Source organism: Bicyclus anynana, chromosome 27, assembly GCF_947172395.1.
Source record: "Bicyclus anynana chromosome 27, ilBicAnyn1.1, whole genome shotgun sequence".
In the NCBI taxonomy this organism is placed as follows: domain Eukaryota; kingdom Metazoa; phylum Arthropoda; class Insecta; order Lepidoptera; family Nymphalidae; genus Bicyclus; species Bicyclus anynana.
In genome coordinates this window covers 3,743,968-3,769,781 of record NC_069109.1, presented here as the reverse complement: position 1 = coordinate 3,769,781, position 25,814 = coordinate 3,743,968, and the positions used below count along the sequence as shown (strand labels likewise).

General features: G+C 35.6%; 4 protein-coding genes across 6 annotated transcripts in view; 1 reads left to right on the top strand and 3 right to left on the bottom strand.

Annotated features, from left to right (window-relative positions):
• Nucleotides 1-98: 98 nt before the first annotated feature.
• On the bottom strand, nt 99-13,762 carry LOC112056002 (uncharacterized). 2 transcript variants are annotated; one of them, XM_052890400.1, is made up of 6 exons: nt 13,645-13,762; nt 12,343-12,753; nt 10,304-10,539; nt 9,091-9,267; nt 6,330-6,566; nt 99-4,846 (listed from the first exon to the last, which is right to left on the bottom strand). In XM_052890400.1, exons 2-6 carry the CDS (start codon nt 12,705-12,707, stop codon nt 3,672-3,674), a joined length of 2,190 nt encoding a protein of 729 aa, XP_052746360.1. In that variant the 5' UTR covers nt 12,708-12,753; nt 13,645-13,762; the 3' UTR covers nt 99-3,671. The 2 variants fall into 2 exon arrangements, with proteins under 2 accessions (XP_052746360.1, XP_023952090.2); XM_024096322.2 differs by lacking the exon at nt 13,645-13,762 and having other exon boundaries at nt 12,343-12,878.
• LOC112056000 (WD repeat domain-containing protein 83) lies at nt 13,678-14,783 on the bottom strand. Its single transcript, XM_024096320.2, has one exon. It carries the CDS (start codon nt 14,601-14,603, stop codon nt 13,692-13,694), a length of 912 nt encoding a protein of 303 aa, XP_023952088.2. The 5' UTR covers nt 14,604-14,783; the 3' UTR covers nt 13,678-13,691.
• A 328-nt stretch (nt 14,784-15,111) lies between these two features.
• LOC112056001 (sorting nexin-16) lies at nt 15,112-25,600 on the top strand. The gene is made up of 3 exons (XM_024096321.2): nt 15,112-15,379; nt 17,693-17,893; nt 18,659-25,600. Exons 2-3 carry the CDS (start codon nt 17,703-17,705, stop codon nt 19,311-19,313), a joined length of 846 nt encoding a protein of 281 aa, XP_023952089.2. The 5' UTR covers nt 15,112-15,379; nt 17,693-17,702; the 3' UTR covers nt 19,314-25,600.
• LOC112056003 (zinc finger protein 260) overlaps nt 22,963-25,814 on the bottom strand; it is a 13,563-nt gene continuing 10,711 nt past the window's right edge. For both annotated transcript variants that reach the window (XM_052890401.1, XM_052890402.1), the window contains exon 8: nt 22,963-25,814. This exon is cut by the window's right edge. The gene's annotated coding sequence lies outside the window, so the exon portion shown is untranslated.

The following is a 25,814-nucleotide window of genomic DNA, read 5'->3' as shown; positions in this document are numbered from 1 at the left end:
GAGCTCAGCAGTGAGCCGAATATGGGTTGATAACGACGATACTCACAAACACACACTATCTTTCGCTTTCATTGGTCAGAAGAAATTAAAAATCTTCATAAAATGAAAAAAAAAATCCTTTATTTCTATTCTATAATTAAATGTATAATACAAATACAAAATTACATCTAACAGTCAAATAATACATTTTATACATAGATGTCTCCATGGATTCAAAATTACACTGTTTAACATTATTAAATTTAATAATTAAAATAAAATTATACAGCCAGAATGATCATGAATAACAAATGAAGCCTTAGCACAGTGGTGTGCACAAAGACTAAAACTAAGGCAGGCACTATTTGTACAAATTGTACAAAATTAAAAATTCCTATTATACTTTATTTAATTGCCTTTACTATTACGCCATAATGGCCAGCGCACATTGCACGGACGGCAGAGGATTTTAAAACCAATGTTTTTTTTTTTTCAAAAATAGGCTAGTTGACTCGATTTTTAAATGGACTTAAATTGATCATCGTTCTACTAGATTGAAAATAAATATTATATTTTTTCGAAACGTGATTACATAAAAAAATTTTTTTGACAGTACGAGCCAAAACGCTGTCGGCCATGACGGTCTATATTTCAACTGTTTCATGACGTCACTATAACAAATCCTTTACAAAGGGAGCGTTGGCAAAAATGTTAGTTAATAATTAGTAAGACGTTTAGTACATCAAGTAACATTGTGACGTCAGAAAATGGACGACAGCGTTTTTGACGTATGGAAAATTTGAAAAAATACATGATTTATTAAATTATGTTTTATAAGAAATCCTAAACTTTTTAAATTGATATCGTTATAATTCGGACCGTTATTCCATGCACTATGCGAAATTAATATTGTTCATATTAAATTTCGACGGCCTCCGTGGCGCAGTGGTATGCGCGGTAGATTTACAAGACGGAGGTCCTGGGTTCGATTCCCGGCTGGGCAGTTTGAGATTTTCTTAATTTGTCCAGGTCTAGCTGGTGGGAGTCCTCGGCCGTGGCTAGTTACCACCCTACCGGCAAAGACGTACCGCCAAGCGATTTAGCGTTCCGGTACGATGCCGTGTAGAGACCGGAAGGGGTGTGGATTTTCATCCTCCTCCTAACAAGTTAGCCCGCTTCCATCTTAGACTGCATCATCACTTACCATCAGGTGAAATTGTAGTCAAGGGCTAACTTGTAAAGAATAAAAAAAAGAAAAAAAAAAAAAAAATTGATATGAGTCAACTACCCTATTCCGCCGTCCAAAATGTGCGTTGACCCTAATCTTTTAAACGATATAATAAATATAAAAAAAAAAAACTCCCAAACAGTTTTTACAATGTGGATCCATTAAAGTGTTAGAAAAACATAATAAAATTAAAAATATCTACAACCAAAAATAAACTTTCTAATCTATTTATTATTTTACAGAACAAGCAGAGCTTGTAGTAGCCATATCTCCCACATTTTATAAAAGTTGTAAAACGGTGAAGTAAAACATTGTGAGGAAACCTACAAACCAGAGAATTATCTTCATTCTCTGCGTGTGTGAAGTCTGCCAATCCGCATTGGACCAGCGTGGTGGACTATTGGCCTAACCCCTCTCATTCTGAGAGGAGACTCGAGCTTAGCACTGAGCCGAATATGCGTCGATGACGAAAAGTTATCGGGCACCAAAGTATGAAAACTTTAGACAGGCCGTAAAGATTCAATCATAAAGGAGAATGCCCACCGATCAATACAACGTCGGAACCCAGGTATACCCACGTATAAAAGTATATAGAGATGATTTTATGATGTTTAAATAAGGATCTGGTTAAAGGATTAGTATAATAAAAGTATGGTTTTGAATAAAAATATCATTTTTTTTTCACTCTTCTTGCTCAAAAAGTTGTACTAAAGCGTCAAAGTAACATTTTAAACTTGACGTGACAACGTCTTATAATTCGATGGAGCCGGCTGCACGCACGCTACATGACTCATGCGGCGTTACCTCGCTCTGAGGCGTTCCATTTAAGGCTTGGAAGTGCAAGCGAGAGCGCGGAACGGACAGCTGCTACACAATAATACATTGACATGTTTTCGTCAAGTATGAAGTGCAGTGAAAAGTGAATGTGGTGTCAATTGTTTATAGCAACGATATCAGTATTTTCTTATGACGTTGTCACGTTTAACTATCGTCAGTAAACCGATTAAAAATGATTTTTTCTGTTAGCAACAAGCTCAACAAACAAAACAACCAATAAGTCTTCGAAAAATGTCGTAAAACTCAGGCTGTATGGTCAACGATCTTTGCTTATCCACATTTGGGTCAAATTAAAAATATCGTAAGACTCGGGCTGTATTTTCAACGATCTTTGCTTATCCACATTTGGGTCAAATTAAAAATATCGTAAGACTCGGGCTGTATGGTCAACGATCTTTGCTTATCCACATTTGGGTCAAATTAAAAATATCGTAAGACTCGGGCTGTATGGTCAACGATCTTTGCTTATCCACATTTGGGTCAAATTAAAAATATCGTAAGACTCGGGCTGTATGGTCAACGATCTTTGCTTATCCACATTTGGGTCAAATTAAAAATATCGTAAGACTCGGGCTGCATGGTCAACGATCTTTGCTTATCCACATTTGGGTCAAATTAAAAATATCGTAAGACTCGGGCTGCATGGTCAACGATCTTTGCTTATCCACATTTGGGTCAAATTAAAAATATCGTAAGACTCGGGCTGTATGGTCAACGATCTTTGCTTATCCACATTTGGGTCAAATTAAAAATGTCGTGAAACTCGGGCTGTATGGTCAACGATCTTTGCTTATCAACATTTGGGTCAAATTAAAAATGTCGTAAAACTCGGGCTGTATGGTCAACGATCTTTGCTTATCCACATTTGGGTCAAATTAAAAATGTCGTAAAACACGGGCTGTATGGTCAACGATCTTTGCTTATCCACATTTGGGTCAAATTAAAAATGTCGTAAAACATGGGCTGTATGGTCAACGATCTTTGCTTATCCACATTTGGGTCAAATTAAAAATGTCGTAAATCGTTGTAGCAAACTTTTTTTGATATAGTAATGATTTCATTATTAAAGTAAAATAATCAAGGTTTTTTTTTAGATATAAGTAAATTGCCGGGCGCTTAGGGTAGGCCTGGGCATTCACTTTTGCAGCTTTTATGATATGTGGAAAGTGTGGCTATTACAGGTTTTTTAATCCACTATTTATATAGATATAAATAAAAACTAATTACTGATTAAACGCATAGCGTCACTTTTGAGTGGATCTAAATCCTGCTTTCTTCATATTCAAAATGGACTTTTTTTGAACATCATTTTTAATATGTTCTTAAATTTTGGTTATTTCTAGATACTGTTTTAAGAATTCTGTATTGCTTTGGCTTGATTTGAGTTAATTTAAATTAGTTTGTATATAAAAGTTATTTCTGCTGATTAACAATAATCATGAATCAAAAATCTAAAATTTTGTTATTTTCCGCCTCGTCTTTGACTTCATATTCGAAATCCACTCGAATTGCATGTTTTTAATGGTTTTTTTATGTTTAGTCTCTCAAAATGTCATGACCAGTCATAAATTTTAGCTCTTTTAACAGATTTTCATTTTAGCTCTTTTAAACCTGTTTCAACAGATTTTCAAAATTTCAAAATCAAAATATTGCAATCATCCGCTTGCTCTTTGACTTCGTATTCGAAATCAACTTTCTTTATACTTTTATCCAAATTTCCTTGAACTTCTGTCTTGGAACTGTTTCGAGTAATTTTTTTTGAAACGTCCACATTCTTTGTTGGTTTTACTGGTTTCTCTGGTTTGACATCGGGTTTCGTTTCTTCAACAATTTTTGTTGGCGTCACTGTATTTTTAGTTGAAGAAACTGTATTTTTAGGTGAAGAAACTGTATTTTTAGTTAAAGAAACTGTATTTTTAGGTGAAGAAACTGTATTTTTAGTTAAGGAAACTGTATTTTTAGTTGAAGAAACTGTATTTTTAGTTAAAGAAACTGTATTTTTAGGTGAAGAAACTGTATTTTTAATTAAAGAAACTGAATTTTTAGTTGACGGTTGAACCGGCGTTTTAGTTTTATCCTCAATTTTGGTTGGTTCCACCACTTTGATTAATTTCTGTGTAAATTTAGGTGCAACATTTTGTTTGGGCTCTTCGGTGATCAATTTGACAAATTTTATTTCCATCTGTTTCGTTTCATCATCTTTTGGCTTAACTTTGGCATCATCCGGTTTTACTTGCATATGTTTTTTATCATCAGCTTTCGGTGATATTGGATTCGGTTTGTACTGACCTAACTGAGTTTTGATCACCGGTTTACTCCGAGTCCTAGATGCTATGGATTCCATGTTTGGAAAGTTTTTAACGACGAAATGTTTGTACGAATCATTGAACGATGAAGGCGTCGAATCATCATTTGTTTCTGTTTTGGTGTCTATTTCCTCAAGCATTGATTGCTTATCGTTCTTTGATTGTTTGCAGTTTTTCAAAGCACCAGCCAATGAATAGGAGTTTAATATCTTCGGTGCAGGTGTCGTCACTTCATCTGTTTCATTGAATTTCACACGTTTGACCTCCAAAGTAACTGCTGGCTCGTCTGTATTTCTTTTAGGGGAATCCTCCTCTTTGACACGGATGTTGGCAACTGTTGTCGGCATGACAACTTTGCGTGACGACAGCGGTTGTTCTAGCATTCTACTTATGTCATTGTCGGTCAGCAATTGTTTCGTTTTCATTGAAACTGTTGGCATGTCGTCCATTTCTTCGTCGTAGTTGCTCAGTATTGATGTGATTTCTAACGCTTTACCTGAAAAGATAGGTCTTGTTACATTACCATTTCTTCTTTAGGTTGCCTGGAAGAGATCGCTTGTTAGCGATAAGGTCGCGTATTGTGCATTTATTGTATTGTATTTTTTTTATATTCTCTACAAGTTAGCCTTCGACTACAATCCCACCTGATGTTTAGTGATGATGCACTTTAAGATGGAAGCGGGCTAACTTTTTGTTTGTTGGTCCAAGCTTCATGATTGGCTACCGCACTTACCTAGGGTAGTATACGACAAACTGAAGTCAAATTTAATTATGTCTGCTATTTAAAAGTCACCACAATCCAAGTCTCCTTTATTGGCTAACATACTTACCTATGGTACTATATGGTTATTATGGTCCAAATTTGATACCAGCAAAATCTATATTAGAATTCAAAGCTGCTCTAGAAGAATCTTACCAAATTTGACTCCTGGAGTGTTGTTGACGAAGCAATGCAAATACTTACCTTTGGTAGGAGTACGGCAGACTTTCGTCCTTCACAACCTTCAAGCCATCACAGTCAATCTGTCAATCTTCGGAGAGGTTGGAATGCATCCTTTTGTTGTCGATGTCCAGTCTACTCGCACAAAATGTTTTGCATTGATATTTCTAATAAGAACAGCGAAGATGTCGAATGCCCTTCTGGCTTCTGTTTCCTAACACTTATGATTTGTGCACCTTCAAGGCAAGAGTGAATAGGCATTTTCTAGGCAAGCGCGCACCAACCTAGACCTCATCATTGCTTTCCACCAGGCATTATTGTAGTCAAGCGCAAGTCTATTATGAAAAAAAAACAGATTTCACCCAATATAACCCGGAGCGTCTCCACATCAATCTTGGCTGCGTCGACGATGATGCCCTGTTTGACCTTGAGCTCATTCGATTCTGTATTGGAATGGGTATCTAAAGCTGCTCTAGTAGAATCTTACCAAATTTGGCTCCTGGAGTGTTGTTGACGAACCAATACTTACCTATAGTATCCTTCACAACCTGCAAGCCATCGCAGTCAATCACCAGAGAGTTCACCAAGCAAACAGCTCTCACCCAATATAACCCAGAGCGTCTCCACGTCGATCTTGGCCGCGTCGACGATGATGGCCCTGTTTGACCTTGGGCTCATTCAATTCTGTGTTGGAATGGGCATCTAAAGTTAGTCATCTAAAATTCGACTCGTGGAGTGTTGTTGACAAACCAAAGTATAAACTTACCTTTGGTAGGAGTACAGCGGCCTTTCATCCTTCACAACCTTCAAGCCATCACAGTCAATCTGTCAATCACCAAAGAGGTCACCAAGCAAATAGCATCAGCATGGCATCCTTTTTTGTCGATGTCCAGTCGACTTGCACAATACGTTTCGCATCGACGTTTCTATCAACGAAGATGTGGAATGCCCTTCTTCTGGCATTCCAACCATTCTCCAACCTAGACCTCATCATTGCTTTCCACCAGGCATTAATAAAAATAAAAAAAACAGCTCTCACCCAATATAACCCGCAGCGTCTCCACATCAATCTTGGCGGCGTCGACGATGATGCCCTCCATGAGCCGCTTGAACTGCATGTACATGTCGCCGTCGTCGGGCGCCAGCTGGCAGACGCTCTTGTAGTCGTCGGTGCGCGCCAGGTACGGCGAGATGCAGTATTTGCTGAACTGCTGAGGCAGCTGGTAGGGGCACGGGCTGTGCGTGTAGTGGCGGTGGTAGAAGTGGACTTGGAGGCCTGAGAATACAGTATTTATAGCAGACTCGGTAGTTTTTTGACGTGACAACGTCTTAGAATAGGAATTCTGACAGTTATTTAAATTGTATATAAATTAAAAGTATGCTAATAGTAAAGCAACTTTCGGAACTATACAGATTTGCGGCACTGCCGCGGATCCCTTAAAAACGCCCCATACAAAATGGCACGAACTAATGACGCCATACATACATATTGATCGTTAGATTTGTATGAGCGTTCAAACAAAATTACTAATATCTTTGTTATTTGTGCGTTTATGTTTATAGTTCATTTATAAAAAAATGTCACATTTAATGTAAAGAAGCTAAAACTGAATGAATTTTTATCTAATTACGATAAAAGCTTTTTAATTTTATAATCTTTGCATATATCCAGACAATCTTTGCTTTTTAAGTATAATTTAGTTAACATTGGCTTTATTTACCCGAATGTATCATAAAAATCAATACATTCAAACCTAGTCATCTCCCCATTCGATAGAGCCCGCTGCACACTCGAAAAAATATGACGTCATGCTTGGCTCCCTCACTCTAGGGTTGCCAATTTTTTTAACAAGAAATAAAGTATATTCTGGTCTATTATTATAGGACTCAAAAGGTGATTACAAATATAAGAAAACTAATGTCGAACAAAGGTTATGATTCACAACACTTGTCAGGACAACTTAATTAACAAATTAAACTGTAAATAAAATAAGATCCTAGAATGGCAGAGAATGACCTTGAGTGAAGTCACGTACTTGCGAACGATGTGTGTAGGGTTAAAGGTACCTTTGACTGTATACAAACACTCCCCTTTTCCACTCAAGTCACTCTCCCCGCCTATCCTAAGTAACCCATAAAGAATTACACAACAAGAGATGTGGACGGCTCGAACGCCACGAGCACACTGAAGCCAACACGAGATCGAGCGACGTCATATCCGTCACAGACTACTATTTCCAACACTAAACGGTGATAACATTCGGCCATCCTGGTGGCGCATCCGTCCCTGGATCGCGTTCGTGTCTGGTGCAGTTGCGTTTACACTGACAACTTGAGCGTGTACAAACCACTATTGAAGGTCGTGTATGACTCATTTTTAATCGAATGAGTGTGTATGGGCCTTGTGTATCTAGGGTTATATATAGTTCAAGTCACCATTGTATGTAAGGTCGCGTATGACTTATTTTACCGACCGACTTTACAGACAACCGATTTTTTTTTCCCTTCTGGGTTTATCTGCGATCAGTAAAATAACTATAAGCAGATGTGTTCTGTGATGACTTCGTTTTTCGAGTGTATTTCCAAATGAGAATATCCCTCTATAGGTTAATAGTTTTAAATAATGGACTTTTTTTAAGCCTGCCCTGATATGTTCTGTGTCTGTGTGTTATAAAATGTAGTTTGACATACGTGCGCTTTGATAATATCGGCTCGAGCTTGCAATATCGCCTCGGCTGTAATTTTCAACTGACCGCACTTATATCATATTGTATTATTGTATTTTATTAACATTGTTAAAATCTATAAAAAAAGGATATATAAATGAGAGATTAAAAAACAAACAACATACCGTTGGTAAACTCCTGTATGTCAATGATGGAGGGGCAGATATGGTGTTCTCTTTGGTGTCCTTCTAGTAACCCATAAAGAATTACACAACAAGAAATGTGGACCGCCACGAGCATACTGAAGCCGGTAAAACGAGCGCCTTATATCGCAAGTCGTTCCCGCCAACCGATCGCTACCCCTCTCTAACTCCCTAACTAACTCTTTACGGAAACAAGTCGAGCCAACACGAAATCGAGCGACGTGTATATACGGTGCATATTCGGTGTAAATACCCCCGAGTACCCTGTATAAATGAGATTAAAAAACAAACAACGTACGACATAATGATATATTATATATATTAGTTTATTTTATGATATTTATAATTATTATATAATTTGTGTATTAGTGTGTAGTTTTTTGTATGTATGTATATGTACATTATTATTACGTACACACCACCTACAGTTGTCCTAATAAGTTCCTAAGCCTAAGGTTGCCTGGAAGAGATCGCTACTAAGCGATAAGGCCGCCTTTTGTATTCTACTTTTTCTTATGTTTCTGTTTTGCTTGTTTTCTTTTATTTTTTGTGGTGTACAAATAAAGATTATTAAATAAATAAAAATAAACAAACGTACCGTTGGTAAACTCCTGTATGTCAATAATGGAGGGGCAGATATGGTGGTGGGTGCCGGTGTTCTCTTTGGTGTCCTTCTAGTAACCCATAAAGAATTACACAATAAGAAATGTGGACGGCCCGAACGCCACGAGAATACTGAGGCCGGTAAAACGAGCGCCTTATATCGCAAGTCGTTCCCGCCAACCGATCGCTACCCCTCTCTAACTCCCTAACTCTTTACGGAAACAAGTCGAGCTAACACGTGATCGAGCGACGTGTACATACGGTGCATATTCGGTGTAAATACCCCCGAGCACCTTGTATAAATGAGATTTAAAAATAAACTACGTACCGTTGGTAAACTCCTGTATGTCAATAATGGAGGGGCAGATGTGGTGGTGGGTGCCGGTGTTCTCTCTGGTGTCCCTCACATAGCTGCAGTGGTAGTACATCCGCGATTCGTTGCGTTGCAAGATGGCGTAGTTCACGCCCGTCTGCTGCTCCACATCAGATTTCCATCTTATGAATTCTGTAACAAAATTTGCAAAGGCTGCAGTGTGACTAGGAGTTTTCAATGTTTTCACACCATTACTATCGCGTTAACGTAAACTTTAATAGGGTGGTTGACTCATATAAAATTATTGGATAGAAGCAGGCGTTACTTTGCGGAAGTTCATCATGATTATATAATGATTTATTTATTTTGCTATCATCCGCGAAAAGTCGACGAACCCATGCGACAACGTCACCCAGGTCCGACAAAATACTCTACGTAAGTTTCACCCCGAAACCGGAGCATCCTCAGGAGATGTTGACTCTACAACGTGCAATTGCAAAGTGTGTAACGATAATGAACAATTTAAGACCTTTTAAAAATAGTGACATCTAGCCTATCCATTCGCTGCCCGCGAGTATTTTATCGAAAAGCCCGTCTGCGTTGAAGAAGCCGACAGTCAGGGAATGCGGTTTTAATCTACCGTTGTGAGCCATTTAAAAAATCTGATTATATTCCTCTATCGCGCGAAGCGTGACACTGTGCTCGCCTATTGCCCTTAGTGGGTTTTATATTTTTTTGCATGTCACGTAACGGATACGACCGGTCGTCCATTTAGCAGTCAAATGGTTAAATGGAATTGAAAAAGTTGTGCAGTAGTGCCACTAGATGGCGCTGTTTCAATTTCTAAGGAAGTCTTCGATTATAATGATATTTTGCACACGCTCTGAGTTCTGATGACAATATGTGACTAGCTAAGAAACATCATTACAAATCCTATATGGCGGCCTCCCCAAGATGGCGGACTGGCTGTTTGAAAACCACCCCCATGATATGGATATCAAATGAAAGGGTTCTTTGTCAGGAATACGAAAAAAAAAATCACGTGACTTAAATTCAATATTTGTAATTTTTAGTGCAAGCGTAAATGTGTGTTTTTAGGGTTCCGAACATAGTACAAAAAAACGGAACCCTTATAATCTGCCTCACACACCTTTTAAGGTCTGTTTTTTAGTTTTCCAAACTATTTAAAGTTATTAATAAAAATCTGCAGTCAGAAAAAGAAACTTACCCAGACTAGTCGGGAAGAACAGACTCTCATATTCGGAATGTGAGCTCACGACGTGTGTGTTGAATGTGTCCAGATTAGGAAACCATTCATCACAGGCCGCACACACAAACAGCTCTGTGCCCATGTTCTGTGTCAGCGGTTGACATCGGTGTGTGTGTATCGACCTCACTTTCAGCTTGCATTTGGTGCATTCCTCCAAACGCTCCGGTTGGATCAGCGTGGCGTCGTGCGGTTCTCTGAAATAAATATATTTATTTTTTATGTACAGTTAAAGCTCCCTATTCACGCTTCCATCATTCGCGTTTTCAGTATTTGCAAATTAAAAATATGCTACGCAATTTCTTTATTTGCGGATATAAAATTTCATACAAAGTTCCAATAGGTAAATAAATACAATGTTTTTTGCAAGTACCGTCAAATGGTACAGCCGAACACTTTGACCTAAGCCGCTTTTGTCGCCTTTGCCGCAAACACGAATGGAATGGAAATATGGAACGAAGTCTTAATTTTAGAGAGCTAATGCGACTGCTGAGTCAGTCTGAATTGATGGAGCTATTAAGAACTGCCAAGCAAGAGAAAATAACAAAATTTTTCAAACCATTGCCTAAGCCTGAGGATAATGATTAATGAAAATGTTCAATAAAATTGACTTTCTTATATGTTTTTTATTTTTAACCGACTTTCAAAAAGGAGGTTCTACGTTCGGCTGTATGTATGTTTTTTTTTTTTATGTATGTCCAGCGATAATTCCGTCATTTGTGGACCGATTTTGAAAATTCTTTTTTTGTTTTAAAAGGTTTGATTCCAGGGTGGTCCCATTTTTTTCATGTCAGGATCTGATGATGGCATCCTGGAGAAATCGAGGAAAACTTTCGAAAATCGTAGAGACGGCTAGTGCGTTTGTTAGTGTTTCCATAAGGTATTTAAAACCACTACAATTTTATGAAGGTCTGGAGTTGGTCTGATGATGGAGCTGAAACACAGACGATGGAACTCATCAACAATTTACAGCCTTTACTTCATTTTAATTAAAGCCGTTACTGAAAGAACCACAGAAATTTTGTAATTTAAATGGCTTGAATTAAAACATCACTGGCTTGGCACCACCTTCAAACTGATCTGAAGGTAGCACATAGGTAAGATGTTATTTTTTGCTTTTTAGTTGGTTAATTTTTTAATTGGAAGTTGGTTGAATTTTTTTTATTAAAATTTTATTTGGTATTACTGTCCACCACACATTAGGCTAGTTGTCACTTCTTTTCTTAAAATGTTATTCTACTACATTGAAAAAAATTATAATTTTTAATTTTTTTTTTTTAATATACAAGCCAAAACACCTGCCTGCCATGATGGTCTATAATTCATGTTTCATGACGTCACATTAACTAGTCCCATACAAACAGAGGGGTTTGACAAAAATCAGTTAGCAATTAGTTTGATTTTTAGTGCAAGTAACATTGTGACGTCACAAACTGGGTAACAGCATTTTTGACATTTGAAAAATTTCAAAATACTTAATTTTTAAATTAAGTTTTATAAGAGATCTTAACTTGCGTTAATTAATATTAATATATTTCAGACCCTTATTTGATGTAATACACATAATTAATATTGTTTATATTAAATTTGATATGAGTCAACTGACCTCGTATCAATGATACAGGGCCCCTTACTAAAAAGCAAAAAATTAGTAAAATACAATCCCATCCTTCATAACACTATTAAAAAAACCAGGGTGCATCTGGTACAAAAAATGTTTGCTATAGAGGTGTCAAAAAGACTTCTAAGAACTTATTTAAACAATCATTGTCTCTCTCCCAGTGTCTATTAAGAATTTTAAAAATACAAATTATAACAATTTAAGATAATTCATAAAAAATCCTCAACTCTGCAGTTATATGAAAACAGGGAATGGGAGGGTACCCAAGCTCCCCCCCTATCGAGGCATATGCGGTTTAAAGGCCTGTACTGGGTCATTAAAACAGGCTGATGAATACTTAATCATGGAATTACAAAATCACTTGGACATGAATACTTACACAGGTATACCTTGCTTATTGACACAATGATATTTTTGTATGTGTTTAAGCGCGGGGAAATACGTTGGGAAGGCTTTAAAACATTTCGGACACTCGAACTCCACTTTATTCCTCATGTTTGCCATTACAACCCTAGCAGGCATCGGTGGCGCATCAATGTTCACCTCTTCAAGTGGTTTTGGCTGTGTTTTAGTCGTTTTAACTACATTGCGGACTTTAGGGGGCCTTCCACGTCGTTTTATAATATTATGAGTTGTTCTAAGATGTACCTCCAAAGCGTCGGGAGTCATAAGTTTGCGACCACATATATCGCATTTATGGGCGATCCCCCTGTTTCTCAATTTAAGAGCGGATTTAGCACCCATCACTTCGTCGTTTACGATGCATTCAGCGACGGTTTGATATTATTTTCTAAGAGAAAAAAATGGAAATTTGAATGCAAGACACATAAAATTGAAATAAATTCACAATTCTCTCTGACAATTTGACAAATACTTGCAAAATGACGCGCAGTAAAAAAAACAAATACTTCTAGTCCGGAGTTCTGGTTTTTTTGAGTCTACTTTGCGCCACAGATCATTATAGATTATGAAACAAAAATTTTCATAGACAGAGAACACAGATTTTACTTTACTCTTTGATAATGTTTTTTTTTAAAAAATGGCTTTGCCATAACGAGTTCCTGTTTATTTGGGACTTCTATTTTTTTATGAATTCAAAATTATACTTGTCCATTTATTCAATGCACTTTATGATTAGACTTGTCCTCATTATTTCCACAAGTTATGCACAGTTATAAGATTCCGACAGATTGAGAACCTGTTTACATATGGGTATCTACTTGGTTTCTATTAATCTGTGCATACGGAACTTATACTTCGGTTATTCAGCGTATTAAATTTAAAACTATTCGACACCCCGCGATTTCAACCGCGCAGTTCTTGGTCCCGAGGAAATACGGGGATTAAATATAGCCTAACACTCACAAACAACGTAGCTTTCTATTGTTTTATAATTTTCAAAATTGGTTCAGTAGATCTAGAGATTTACCCTCTACACCTCACTGACTTATTAAAATATTAGTATAGATTTACTTTATTTTAGATTTTTAGATAAGATTAAAATTTATATAAATACATTTCTCTATCATCAACTTTATATTTTACAATGAAAATTATAATATCTGACCAAAAATGTGACATTGTCCATAGAACCCTCAAGCATTTATCTCTATATTTATTTTTATAATAAGAACTTCTATAAAACCTATAATATTATACACTCTAATTCCTTATTCCTTACCCATACTAAATAGAAAGATTAAATAAGACTAAATCTATATAATTTATTTATTCTTCCATTTTGGGAACACCCCATAGTTTGACTTCATCTTCACAGGCTGTTAACAAATAATTATCTGTAGGGTGATGGCTTAGTGATACAACTGGCTTTTTGTTACTATGAACTAATTTCTGTGTACAAGTACTAGAAACTAAGTCCCAATAAAAGACTTCTCCGGACGCTGATCCAGATATGATATGACTATCTTTTTCATTTACTGCATTTTCTAACATATAATCTTTACTGTCATGGCCAGAAAAGGTATTTAATAGTTCCCCGGAGTCCTTGTCAAATAACTTTATTGTACTATCTGCACAACTCAATATGTAACATTGGCCATCGTGTGTTAGACTAGCAAATGTGACTACATGTCCAATGTAGTCAGATAACATTTTCCCAACTCTCAAGTCATACAAACGTGTGTGACAGTCTACTGATGAGGTCAAAACTTCATGGTCAGTAACCTGCACAGAGGTTATAGTGTCTTTAGCATCTTTTAAAACCTGTACAGGCTCTTGCCTTCTGCTTATAACGTCCCAAAAACAAACTGTGTTGTCTATGGACCCGGAGACAGCCATTGTGGATTCTTCATTGTACTTTATGCATGTTACGGAACTTGCATGGCCACGATATCTTCGTAAAGGCTGCCCTGTGGTCACATCCCATAGAATAACAGATTTATCGGCGCTTCCTGATATAATATGACTGCTGTCACATGAACCGGCGGCGTCTAGCACTTCGTTCGCATGTCCACCATAAGTTTTTAATAATAACTTACTGTAAGGGTTCCATAGTTTAATTTTTTTGTCAGCACCACAAGTCAGACAGTACGCCCCATCAATATTAAAGCGAACGGCTCTCACTACTTGTTGCTTGCATGATAAAGTTTCAATGGTTGACAAATCAATTTTATCATTCATTGTAATTGGTAATATTATAAATTATATTATACTTCTGTTTTAATTATTAAAGAAATTCGTTTCAAAGTATTATTAGTCTATTAAAAATTATTTAAACTTATGATTTATTGAAATTATTTTCAAATTTCGATCACAACACAGAGACACAGACTATTATATTCACAGATCACTATAGACTAGTATATTTTTGCAGTCGTTGACAGTGTTAATGACAAGTGCAAATTAATTATTTTGGCTATGGATATAGGTAGAGAGAGGGATTAGGGATCCCTTTACCCGTTAAACTACTTACAAAATTACAAATATTCAGCGCGCTTGCAGGCACGTTTTGATAAACACAGGAACAAATTACAATTAAATCTTACTATTTTGTTTCTTTTAAAATAAATAATGACAGTTAAAACGGCATGAAAAACCGGTGAAAACCGGTTTTAGACATCCCTACTGAGCATGAGATTCACTCTGAATCTGTGGCTTGAATGTCATCATGTGTATTGTGTACTGTCCTTTCAGTCTGTCATGTCAATCTTTTTTTTGTTTTGTTGTCTTTGTGTTGTTTTGTGATGTCGTCTAAATATCACTAAATCGAATTAGACAATATTGTTTACATTAATCTGTTCAAAAGTTGCTCAAAAGTGTTTTTATGTGAATAACGATACGAATACTGTGTTATGTACGTAAGGATATAAAAAACAAAATCTCTAGTGGTACAATAACGAATATAGTATGGGAGTTCGGTGATTCTTTATTCAAATAAGGCGGAGTTCGAATATCAAGTAAGTAATATGTCCCCTATTGAAGGACACTTTGTCTATGAGAATGTAATTTGCATTTCTAAACAATTATTCTTTAGTGTTATAAAATTTAAATATTATGATTCACACCCCACTTGTTGAACCATGTTTTTAGTTATTTTTCATCTATAACTAACGGACGCTCAAAACTTCCTCTGCGTTACTTCCACAAATCCCACGGGATATTTGGATTTTTCCGAAATATAAAGTAACCCATATACTGATCCAAGCTCCAATTTATCTCTATATCAATTTTTATCCAAATCTGTTCATTCATCAGTGGTACTGGTTTAATTGGTAAAAGGTATTTTTTTATTCTTTACGAGTTAACTCATGACTACAATCTCACCTGATGGTACTTGATGATGCAATCTAAGATGGAAGCGGGCTAACTTGTTAAGAGGAGGATGAAAATCCACACCCCTTTCGGTTTCTACACATCATACCGGAATGTTAAATCGCTTGGCGTCGTCGTCAATAGTCAATCGTCTTTGTCAATAGGGTGGTAACTAGCTACGGCCGAAGCCTCCCACTAGCCAAAATGTATGCTGAATCCATGAGTATGAAGTCGCGGGCGTCTGCTAGTACCTTACATATTTTTATTTATTTATTTATTTAATACTCTTTATTTGTACACCACAAAAAATAAAAGAAAACAAGCAAAACAGAAACATAAGAAAAAGTACAATACAAAAGGCGGCCTTATCGCTTAGTAGCGATCTCTTCCAAGCAACCTTAGGCTTAGGAACTTATTAGGACAACTGTAGGTGGTGTGTACGTAATAATAATGTACATTATACATACATACAAATAACTACACACTAATACATAAACTATAATACACAAATTATACAATAATTATAAATATCATAAAATAAACTAATATATATAATATATCATTATGTTGTATGATAAATATTCTAATAAAATAAAATATGTAACTAGTGACTATGATATATATTTTAAAGATAAGAGCATATACACGCCAAGTAAATACATTTGCAAAACTTGTAAACAAAGATGTTTTCTATCCTATTTGCACAATATAAGTTCATTGCAATATTTAATCTCATTAGCTATGATGTAAGTGTTTACATAACTTTACTGATTATATTATAAAGTCTTTGGTAACTCAGTTATGTTGTTACAAAATGACATGCCTCTCTTACCATTTGGTTGTTACAGTTTCATTGCACAAAATGGATGTAACAATTATTTATTTTTCTTAAAAAAAAATAAGTATTTGCATATCTTTTTAAATATGACCAATATTCCAATTCCCCTCCAACTAGTCGGGAAATGCTGTATTAGGAGTGCAGACGAATATCTTAGCATTCCATATGACCGTGCAGGTGCTGGGTCCATCGCGTGGTAGAGAGAAAAACACCAAGCAAAGTCCAGGACTTGTGACTACTGGATGCAGGGTTAAGGAATTCCTTGATGATCAATCAACAATCCTCTTCTCCGCTCATTGACCAACTGGGCCGAAATTATGATAATTTAAATTTTTAAACATTTTTTTGACAATACGACCCAAAACACTGTCAGCAATGATGGTCTTTAGTCTCAACTGTTTCATGACGTCATGTTAACTAATCCTCTACCAAATGGAGCGTTTGACCGAAATTTATTAGTTAATAATTAGTTTAATATTTAGTAAGTAACATTGTGAACATGTCACAAAATGAACATTTGAATAAATACATGATTTTTTAATTAGGTTTTATAACAAATTCTTAACTTTTATTACTTGATATCCAATATATTTTGCCTCCTTATTCCACATAGTATATGAAATTAATATTGTTTATATTAAATTTGATATGAGTCAACTACCCTATACTACAGCCTATCTTGATGAATACTGTTTACTAACAAAAAAATTAAAAATGAGGATATAAATCACACTAGTCATTTCACACCTAATAATAATTATAATTATTAGACTCAGAAACCATCCGAGCCACCTGGCTGTTCAATTAACAATACCACAGTCGATACAGCGATTGAAGGGACGGCAAATACTTGATTAAAAGCCATATATGACACTTACATGGAGCTGCTCCCGCTGGGGAATGTTGCTTCTAATCGCCAAATTTTTCTACAACAGCTTTGCTCATAGTCTGCCGACTGATTGCATGAGATAAACAGAACAAAAAAAAAAAAAATAAGCTTAGAACAATTAGATATGGTTAATATGTTTTATATAACCAACACAAACTATACTAAATTTAAAATAAGTAAGTTATGAAATGACATGCGTCTTCTACCATAAGTAGTATTTTTTGGTTCCAGCAAAACCAAGATGGCAACAATACAACAGATAGAATCGAAACGCATCCTGCTAACAGACAACGGGCCCAGGGACCACATGAACAACGAAGTGTCCTCAACATCCAGCGAGAGCTCATCATCTGATCCCATCACCAAGTTCAACAAATACTATAGAACTACGTATAAACAGTCACAGTCGGACAATGAAGGCCCACCGAGAAGGTAAAGTATTATTTATCTGTATAATATTAAAAAAAAAATATGTGTGGCATTCGGGTACTGCCACGGTAAAGCTATTGCATAACATTTTTATCAATTACAATGCAATTATAATTATTAATTTTATTTATGGAGTTTTTTTTTACACGCTTTATGTTAGCTTCTCTTGTAACTATGTATGTAAGAAAATCTTGGAATCTTAATTTGACCAACTTCCCGGTCTTCGATTAGGATGAAATTTTGCACACGCTCTGAGTTCTGATGACAATACATGACTAGCTTAGAAACGTCATCACAAATGCAATATGGCGGACTGGCTGTTAGAAATCCACCCCCATGATATGGATATAAAATGAAAGGGTTTCCAGTCAGGAATACAAAAAAAATCACTTAAATCCAATACTTGTAATTTTCAGTGCGTGCTAAAAGCGTGTTTTTTAAACTACAGTAGAACCCGTTTAATACGATTTCGCAGGGAACGAACTAAAAACGCGTCTTAGACGGGATATGACGGGATATAATACAAAGACCGAACTAAAAACGCGTCTTAGATGGGAAAGCGTATTATACGGGATATGGGTGGGGGATAGTGTAAAATATAACGACTAATGTACACATACATAGTTATAAAAATTAGTGTATTTGACCTCCTGTGACCTCCTAACTCTTGAAGACGCTAGACGCACAAAGTTTATACCTCGTATCGCAGTGAATGTGTTAAGCTGGTTCACCTGTATTTAAAATTAGTTTAATAAATATTTTTTTCAGGTCAATACAACTGCCAAGAAGCCATTACAAATCAATGAACAACATAAACGACATATACACCGAGGTAACGTCAGTACAAAACAGCATTTCAAATATAGATTTAAATCTCCACACGACGGAGATAAAGAAATTCGAATCTCTACGCATTCCCATTGTAGGTTATGAGGTTATGGAGGAACGGGCCAGGTTTACAATATACAAACTGAAAGTTGAAGACGACAAGAGGGACCAATCTTGGCTAGTATTCCGTAGATATACAGATTTTGTCCGTTTGTACAACAGAGTGAAAAATCAACAGCCGAACCTAATGTTGCCATTGCCAGGCAAGAGATGGTTCAGAGATAACTTTGAACCGGCATTCTTAGAAGAAAGGGTTAGGGGATTACAGATATTCGTCAATGCAATATTAAGTAAACTGCCCAATCATCCGATAGTTAGGGAGTTCTTCTGTTTGGATGAACCACCGCAGGTTTTCAGCTACCAGCCTGAGGTGCAAGCCGTTTATGGCGCTCTAGAAGATTCTATTAGTACCCTCAAAGTGCAACTGAAACAGAAGGACGCAACTATTATGCATTTGCAGAAACGTGTGTCCCAATTGGAGGACCAAGTTAAGAATTGTCCAACTTGCTGTACGAATAAATCGGCGAATTTGTAGCTTTTTGTCATTAAAACGTGCTTTTGGTGTTTTTTCTTTGAAATGGGACACCAAATCACCGCAATCGCAATTGGCTGATTTACTAAGAAATTTGGATGTTGCACAATAGGTATTGTTGCCAGGCAACGGGTGGTTCAAAGCTTTCTTTGAACCAGCTTCCCCAGAAGAGAAACAAAGGCATTCTAAAACAACACAAGTCTATATGGTCAATACTAGCTGCTTTGCCAGAGTAATATAGATTTTGGACATTAGCATATTACATAAAAAGTATTCAGCAGACTTTTTTAAAACTTTTTTGATCGCCAGGTAATAGATGGTTAAGTTATCTTTGAACCAGCTTCGCCAGAAGAGAAACAAAGGCATTCTAAAACAACACAAGTTTATATGATAATACAAAACAATACTGGCTGCTTTGCCAGAGTAATATAGATTTTGGACATTAGCATAATACATGAAAAATATTCAGCAGAATTTTTTTTAAACTTTTTTTATTGCCAGGCAATAGATGGTTCAAAGTTATCTTTGAACTAGCTTTCCCAGAAGGGAAACCGAGGTAGTCTAAAACAACACAAATATATGATTGGCTAGTAAGCCAGAGTCATATAGATCTTGGATGTTAGCAGAATACATTTAAATATTCAGCAGTTTTTGGTATCATTGCCAGGCAAGAGGTGGTTCAAAGTTATCTCTGTAATCTTCCCAACCATCCATTAGTTTACATACATATCTACATTTAAAAACAATTACTTTATGGATGGATAATGATTGTCAAGCAAGACGTGGTTCTATAATAACTTTGAACCAGCTTTCGTAGAAAGTGTTAGGGGGTTGTACTCGTAGTTCTTTGTAAATTTTCCAACCTAGATAGGTTTTAACTCTAGGTAGTAGCTAGACAGATTCTCTATTTGGAACCATCAAGTGTTAGCCTGTCTGAAGTTTAAGTCATTTTACCATTCTTGTGTTTTTTTTTAGCTGTATCAAAATCAAAATCAAAAATCAAAAATCATTTATTTCAAGTAGGCTCAGTTTACAAGCACTTTTGACACGTCAGTTGACTATTTGTAAAGATTCTACCACCGGTTCGGAAGGCAGGTTCTGCTGAGAAGATACCGGCAAGAAACTCAACAGTTGCTCTTTTGAAAAAGTCATACAGTATTATAATTTACAATTGATAACAATTACTGTTTACATTTATTATAGTTTTACTTTCTGTGTGAAGGTGGAAGCTGATCCAACGACCTTCAAGCATCTTTATCATTAAGGAACTCATCAATGTTGTAGTACCCTCGACTAAGTAAATGTTTTTTAACACATTGCTTAAAGCTATGCATTGGCAGGTCCATCACAGTCTTGGGGATCTTATTATAGAAGAGTACACCCAAACCTACAAAAGATTTTTTAACTCTTTGGAGACGATATGCAGAAATAACTAACTTATGCCTGTGTCTAGTAAGACGTGGGTTTAAATCTCCTTTTCGTTTGTACAAATTAATATTTTGTCTTACATATACTATACTGTTATATATATATTGACAGGCTACTGTTAGTATACGTATAATCGAATCTTAAATTTCGCTTAATTTAATTCATGATCTACGAGACCGTACCATTTAGTCAGAAATAGATTCTATTACTGTGTGGCAAATGAATAACATCAAATATATATAGCACACTTGTATTTTATTAATTTGTCGTTTTTTTCATGTCACACATTTATATGTCAGAGTCGAGCTATATATAAAAAAAAAATATACATACATTGAAAAAGTGCCTGATCTACTATTTGTAAATATAAAGTAGATATCTACTAATTGTAAAAAATAAAATGCATTTTTTGTACTAGATAATTATTATACTGTACGGATTTGGGATCCATTTTTTATACAAAAAGTATTTAAGTATTATAAAGTAAGCAATAAATTCATGTTCGTAATGATTTCATGTTTAGCTCAATGTAATGGCAGCAGGCAGCTTATTTATTATTAATACAACACACAGCTGCCAATCTCATGTTCATATTAGCTAACAGCTACCAATCTCATGTTGATATTAGCTAACAGCTACCAATCTCATGTTGATATTAGCTTACAGCTATCAATCTCATGTTAATATTAGCTGACCAATCACGTGTTGATATTAGCTAATGGCTATCAGTCTCATGTTGATATTAGCTGACCAATCACGTGTTGATATTAGCTGACCAATCACGTGTTGATATTAGCTAATGGCTATCAGTCTCATGTTGATATTAGCTAACCGATACCAATCTCATGTTGATATAAGCTAACAGCTACCAATCTCGTGTTGATATTAGCTAACAGCTACCAATCACGTGTTGATATTAGCTAAAAGCTACCAATCTCGTGTTGATATTAGCTAACAGCTACCAATCACGTGTTGATATTAGCTAATGGCTACCAATCTCATGTTGATATTAGCTAACAGCTATCAGTCTCATGTTGATATTAGTTAACAGTTATCAATTTCATGTTGATAATAGCTAACAGCTATCAGTCTCATGTTGATATTAGCTAACAGCTATCAGTCTCATGTTGATATTAGCTGACCAATCACGTGTTGATATTAGCTAATGGCTATCAGTCTCATGTTGATATTAGCTAACCGATACCAATCTCATGTTGATATAAGCTAACAGCTACCAATCTCGTGTTGATATTAGCTAACAGCTACCAATCACGTGTTGATATTAGCTAAAAGCTACCAATCTCGTGTTGATATTAGCTAACAGCTACCAATCACGTGTTGATATTAGCTAATGGCTACCAATCTCATGTTGATATTAGCTAACAGCTATCAGTCTCATGTTGATATTAGTTAACAGTTATCAATTTCATGTTGATAATAGCTAACAGCTATCAGTCTCATGTTGATATTAGCTAACAGCTATCAGTCTCATGTTGATATTAGTTAACAGTTATCAATTTCATGTTGATATTAGCTAACAGCTATCAATTTCATGTTGACATTAGCTAAGCTATCAATTTCATGTTGATATTAGCTAACCGATACCAATCTCATGTTGATATAAGCTAACAGCTACCAATTTCATGTTGATATTAGCTGACAGCTACCAATCTCATGTTGATATTAGGTAACAGCTACCAATCTCGTGTTGATATTAGCTAACAGCTATCAGTCTCATGTTGATATTAGTTAACAGTTATCAATTTCATGGTGATATTAGCTGACAGCTACCAATCTTGTATTGATATTAGTTAACAGCTATCATGGTGATATTAGCTAACAACTACCAATCTCATGGTGATAATAGCTAACAGCTATCAATTTGTTGTTAATATTAGCTATCACATATCAATTTCATGTTGATATTAGCTTACATCTATCAATTTCATGGTGATATTAGCTAACACTAGCTGACTAGACAACAAGTGACTACAGCACACTCATTTATTTTCTATTCTTTTATGTCGAACTAATAGACATTTCACATAGCTGAGTCAACCTACTGTGCGCTGTAGCACGGTGCGGGTGACAGTTGCCCTATGACATTCATAACACGTATCGTGGGGAATCGCGACAAACTTTCAAGAGTGAAACGAACTGTCACCATGCTATAGTGCACGAACTGTAGTAGTACAGGGGTAGGTACTAAAGAGTAAAAGGTGTATTTATTTGTACTAATTTTTTATTTAGAACATATGACTTTTCCTGTTCTCCTAGTCGGAAAGACCATGCTAGGAGTGAATACTATAGAATGTAAATAATTTTAATTGGAGTTTACTCCTTAAGAATCGATTATTCATATATAGCCCCCGGTATGAAAAAAATATGGGCAGTAAAATTCGATTGACAGCGTTACGTTTTTTGTGCGCAACCTATTCTGCGCACCTTTCACTTTTCATTCGTAAGTACTGAGACGTACACAGTGTATGCTGCGGGACTACATACACTATTTAGACAGTCGATCTGAAAGAGTAAACTCGGTTCGTTTTTTTTTTAATATTAATATGTTTATCACACTGATATTATCTATGGTACAAACAAAAGTGATACAATTTTGTCATTACAATATATCGAATATTACTGGAATATCATAATATTTAGGGTCTAGAAATGGTTGATGGTTGAAACCAATGATTTTATACTATTAGATATGTTACGTGCCTACAAAATTTTCTTAAAACTTAGCTACTCCTCTGGAGGCACACAATTTTGTGTATACTTACAATATTTTATATACTAGCGGACGCCCCGCCCTTAGGCCTCTTTAATCCGGCTCTTACAGTAGTATCGCTGTAAAAATGGAGTAACTTCTCCCGTTTTCCCAACATTTCCCTTCACTGCTCTGCTCCTATTGATCGTAGCGTGATGAACAGTATACTATAACCTGCCCAGGAGTTTGAAGAATAATTGTACCAAGTTTCGTTAAAATCCGTCGAGTAGTTTTTGTTTCTATAACGAAAAGACAGACAGACCAAAATTGTACTGATTGCATTTCAGGCATCAGTATTGATCACTAATCATCCCCTGATTGTTATTTTGGAAATATATTTCATGTACAGAATTGACCTCTCTACAGATTTATTATAAGTATAGAATAGATAGATATGTATGTAGAGCCGTGGTAGCCCAGAGGATATGACCTCTGACTCTGATTCCAGAGGGTGTGGGTTCGGGACATGCACCTCAGTTGTGTGCATTTTAAGAAATTAAATATCACGTGTCTCAAACAGTGAAGGAAAACATCGTGAGGAAACCTGCACACCAGAGAATTTTCTTAATTCTCTGCATATGTGAAGTCTGCCAATCCGCATTGGCCCAGCGTGGTGGACTATTGGCCTAACCCCTCTCATTCTGAGAGGAGACTCGAGCTCACCAGTGAGCCGATTATGGGTTGCAAATGATGAATGCCATATCTATAGTATAAAATGATTGGTTGAAACTATAGGTTTTTTGTGTCGTAAATGTCCCAATTTCACACTTATTTGTTTAGCATAGAATTTTATAAAAAAACAACTAGCGGACGCACGCGTCTTTGTCCGCGTGAAATAATTTTTTTTTACAAATTCAGTGGGAATTATGGACTTTTCGGGTATAAAATGTGGCCAAAGTTCTGCTTCCAAGGTCCAGTTTATCAAATTGGTTCAACGGTTTAGTCATAAAAAGATAAGACCTCATTCGCACGAGAGTTTTTTTAACGGACGTTAAAAAAGACGTAATTTAACGTCGTGAAAAACGACAGCGTTTTAAAGACGACGCTTTTTTTCGAGCAGTTTTCAATTTTGTGGGTTGGAAATAGATCTTTATTAAACTTCATACTATATTTGAACGTTTTTTTAACGTCCGTTAAAAAATCTCTCGTGCGAATGAGGGCTAACAGATTATACCTTTTGAATTTAAATTATTAGTATGGATGTTTTAAAGTATGTAGTAAATAATGAAAAGTAAACAATGCTACTTTGCTGAATTAAAAGTTTTTTTTTTAATTTTACACGGACAAAAGTTGCCGGCAACAGTTTTTTATATAGTTATTATAATTATACAAATACAATAATTAATTAACTATTAATTAAGAATATGGCAGTTTAATTATTTTATAATTTTTATTAATAGATATTAGATGTTTATAACCTAGCGGACGCTCGCGACTTCCGCGTGGATTTAATTTTTTCACAAATCCCGCGGGAACCATGGAGTTTTTCAGGATTAAAAGTAGCCTATGTGTTAATCCAGAGTGAAATCTATTTCCGTTCCAAATGAAATGGTCCATTTCATGACCACTCTTATAACCCGTAACCGTATCATTAAAATTTAAAAAATACAAGGATTTTATTAAAATCTAAATAAGTGAATAAATCAAGAAATAAATAAAATTAAAACCCAAGTTTTTGAGTTATATCAAGATGGCGCCCATAAAGCAACTATGACATGACAATTGACAGCAAACGTCAAATCGACTACTGCATTGAAAACGTCATCAATCCGCCATTATTATCCATATTAGTGTTGCATTTCTTGGGAGAGAATAAATACTATTTCCAGAGAATTAAAGTAAATTCGTAGATATGGTTAATCAAATTTGTGGCGCCACCATCGGTTAAAATTTGTCTATTTCTCAGATATTTCCTGTTACTCGCATGTTAAGCGACAGCTCTCAGACTATTAAAGGTACAAATAATATAATGTAATATAGTTATAAGGTGCTATTAATTTGTCGATACAAAATATAAGCATTTAAATATGTGATGATAATAAATAATAATTAATTATATTTTTTAATAAAATTAAATGTTACATATACAAAATTTGCTTTTTATTTATTACCTTGACTACAATCTCACTAAAACTATACGTTAGCTGTATCGATCGTAATATTAAGGTTGTTGGTGTATTTTTGTATTTGCAAAAAGCTTTTGACACAGTTCACATTCCGATTTTATTATCCCGCTTAGAGAACTACGGTATAAGAGGACTGGAATATAATTGGTTATCTTTTATCTGACTAATAGCACTCAGCAA

Coding starts and splice junctions, on each gene's coding strand:
- LOC112056000 (XM_024096320.2), bottom strand. CDS start 14,603: ATGAATGATAAAATTGATTTGTCAACCATTGAAACTTTATCATGCAAG.
- LOC112056001 (XM_024096321.2), top strand. CDS start 17,703: ATGGCAACAATACAACAGATAGAATCGAAACGCATCCTGCTAACAGAC. Junction 17,894..18,658: donor AATGAAGGCCCACCGAGAAG/GTAAAGTATTAT, acceptor TATTTTTTTCAG/GTCAATACAACTGCCAAGAA.
- LOC112056002 (XM_052890400.1), bottom strand. CDS start 12,707: ATGGGTGCTAAATCCGCTCTTAAATTGAGAAACAGGGGGATCGCCCAT. Junction 10,540..12,342: donor AATAAGCAAGGTATACCTGT/GTAAGTATTCAT, acceptor TATTTATTTCAG/AGAACCGCACGACGCCACGC. Junction 9,268..10,303: donor GTTCTTCCCGACTAGTCTGG/GTAAGTTTCTTT, acceptor ATTTTGTTACAG/AATTCATAAGATGGAAATCT.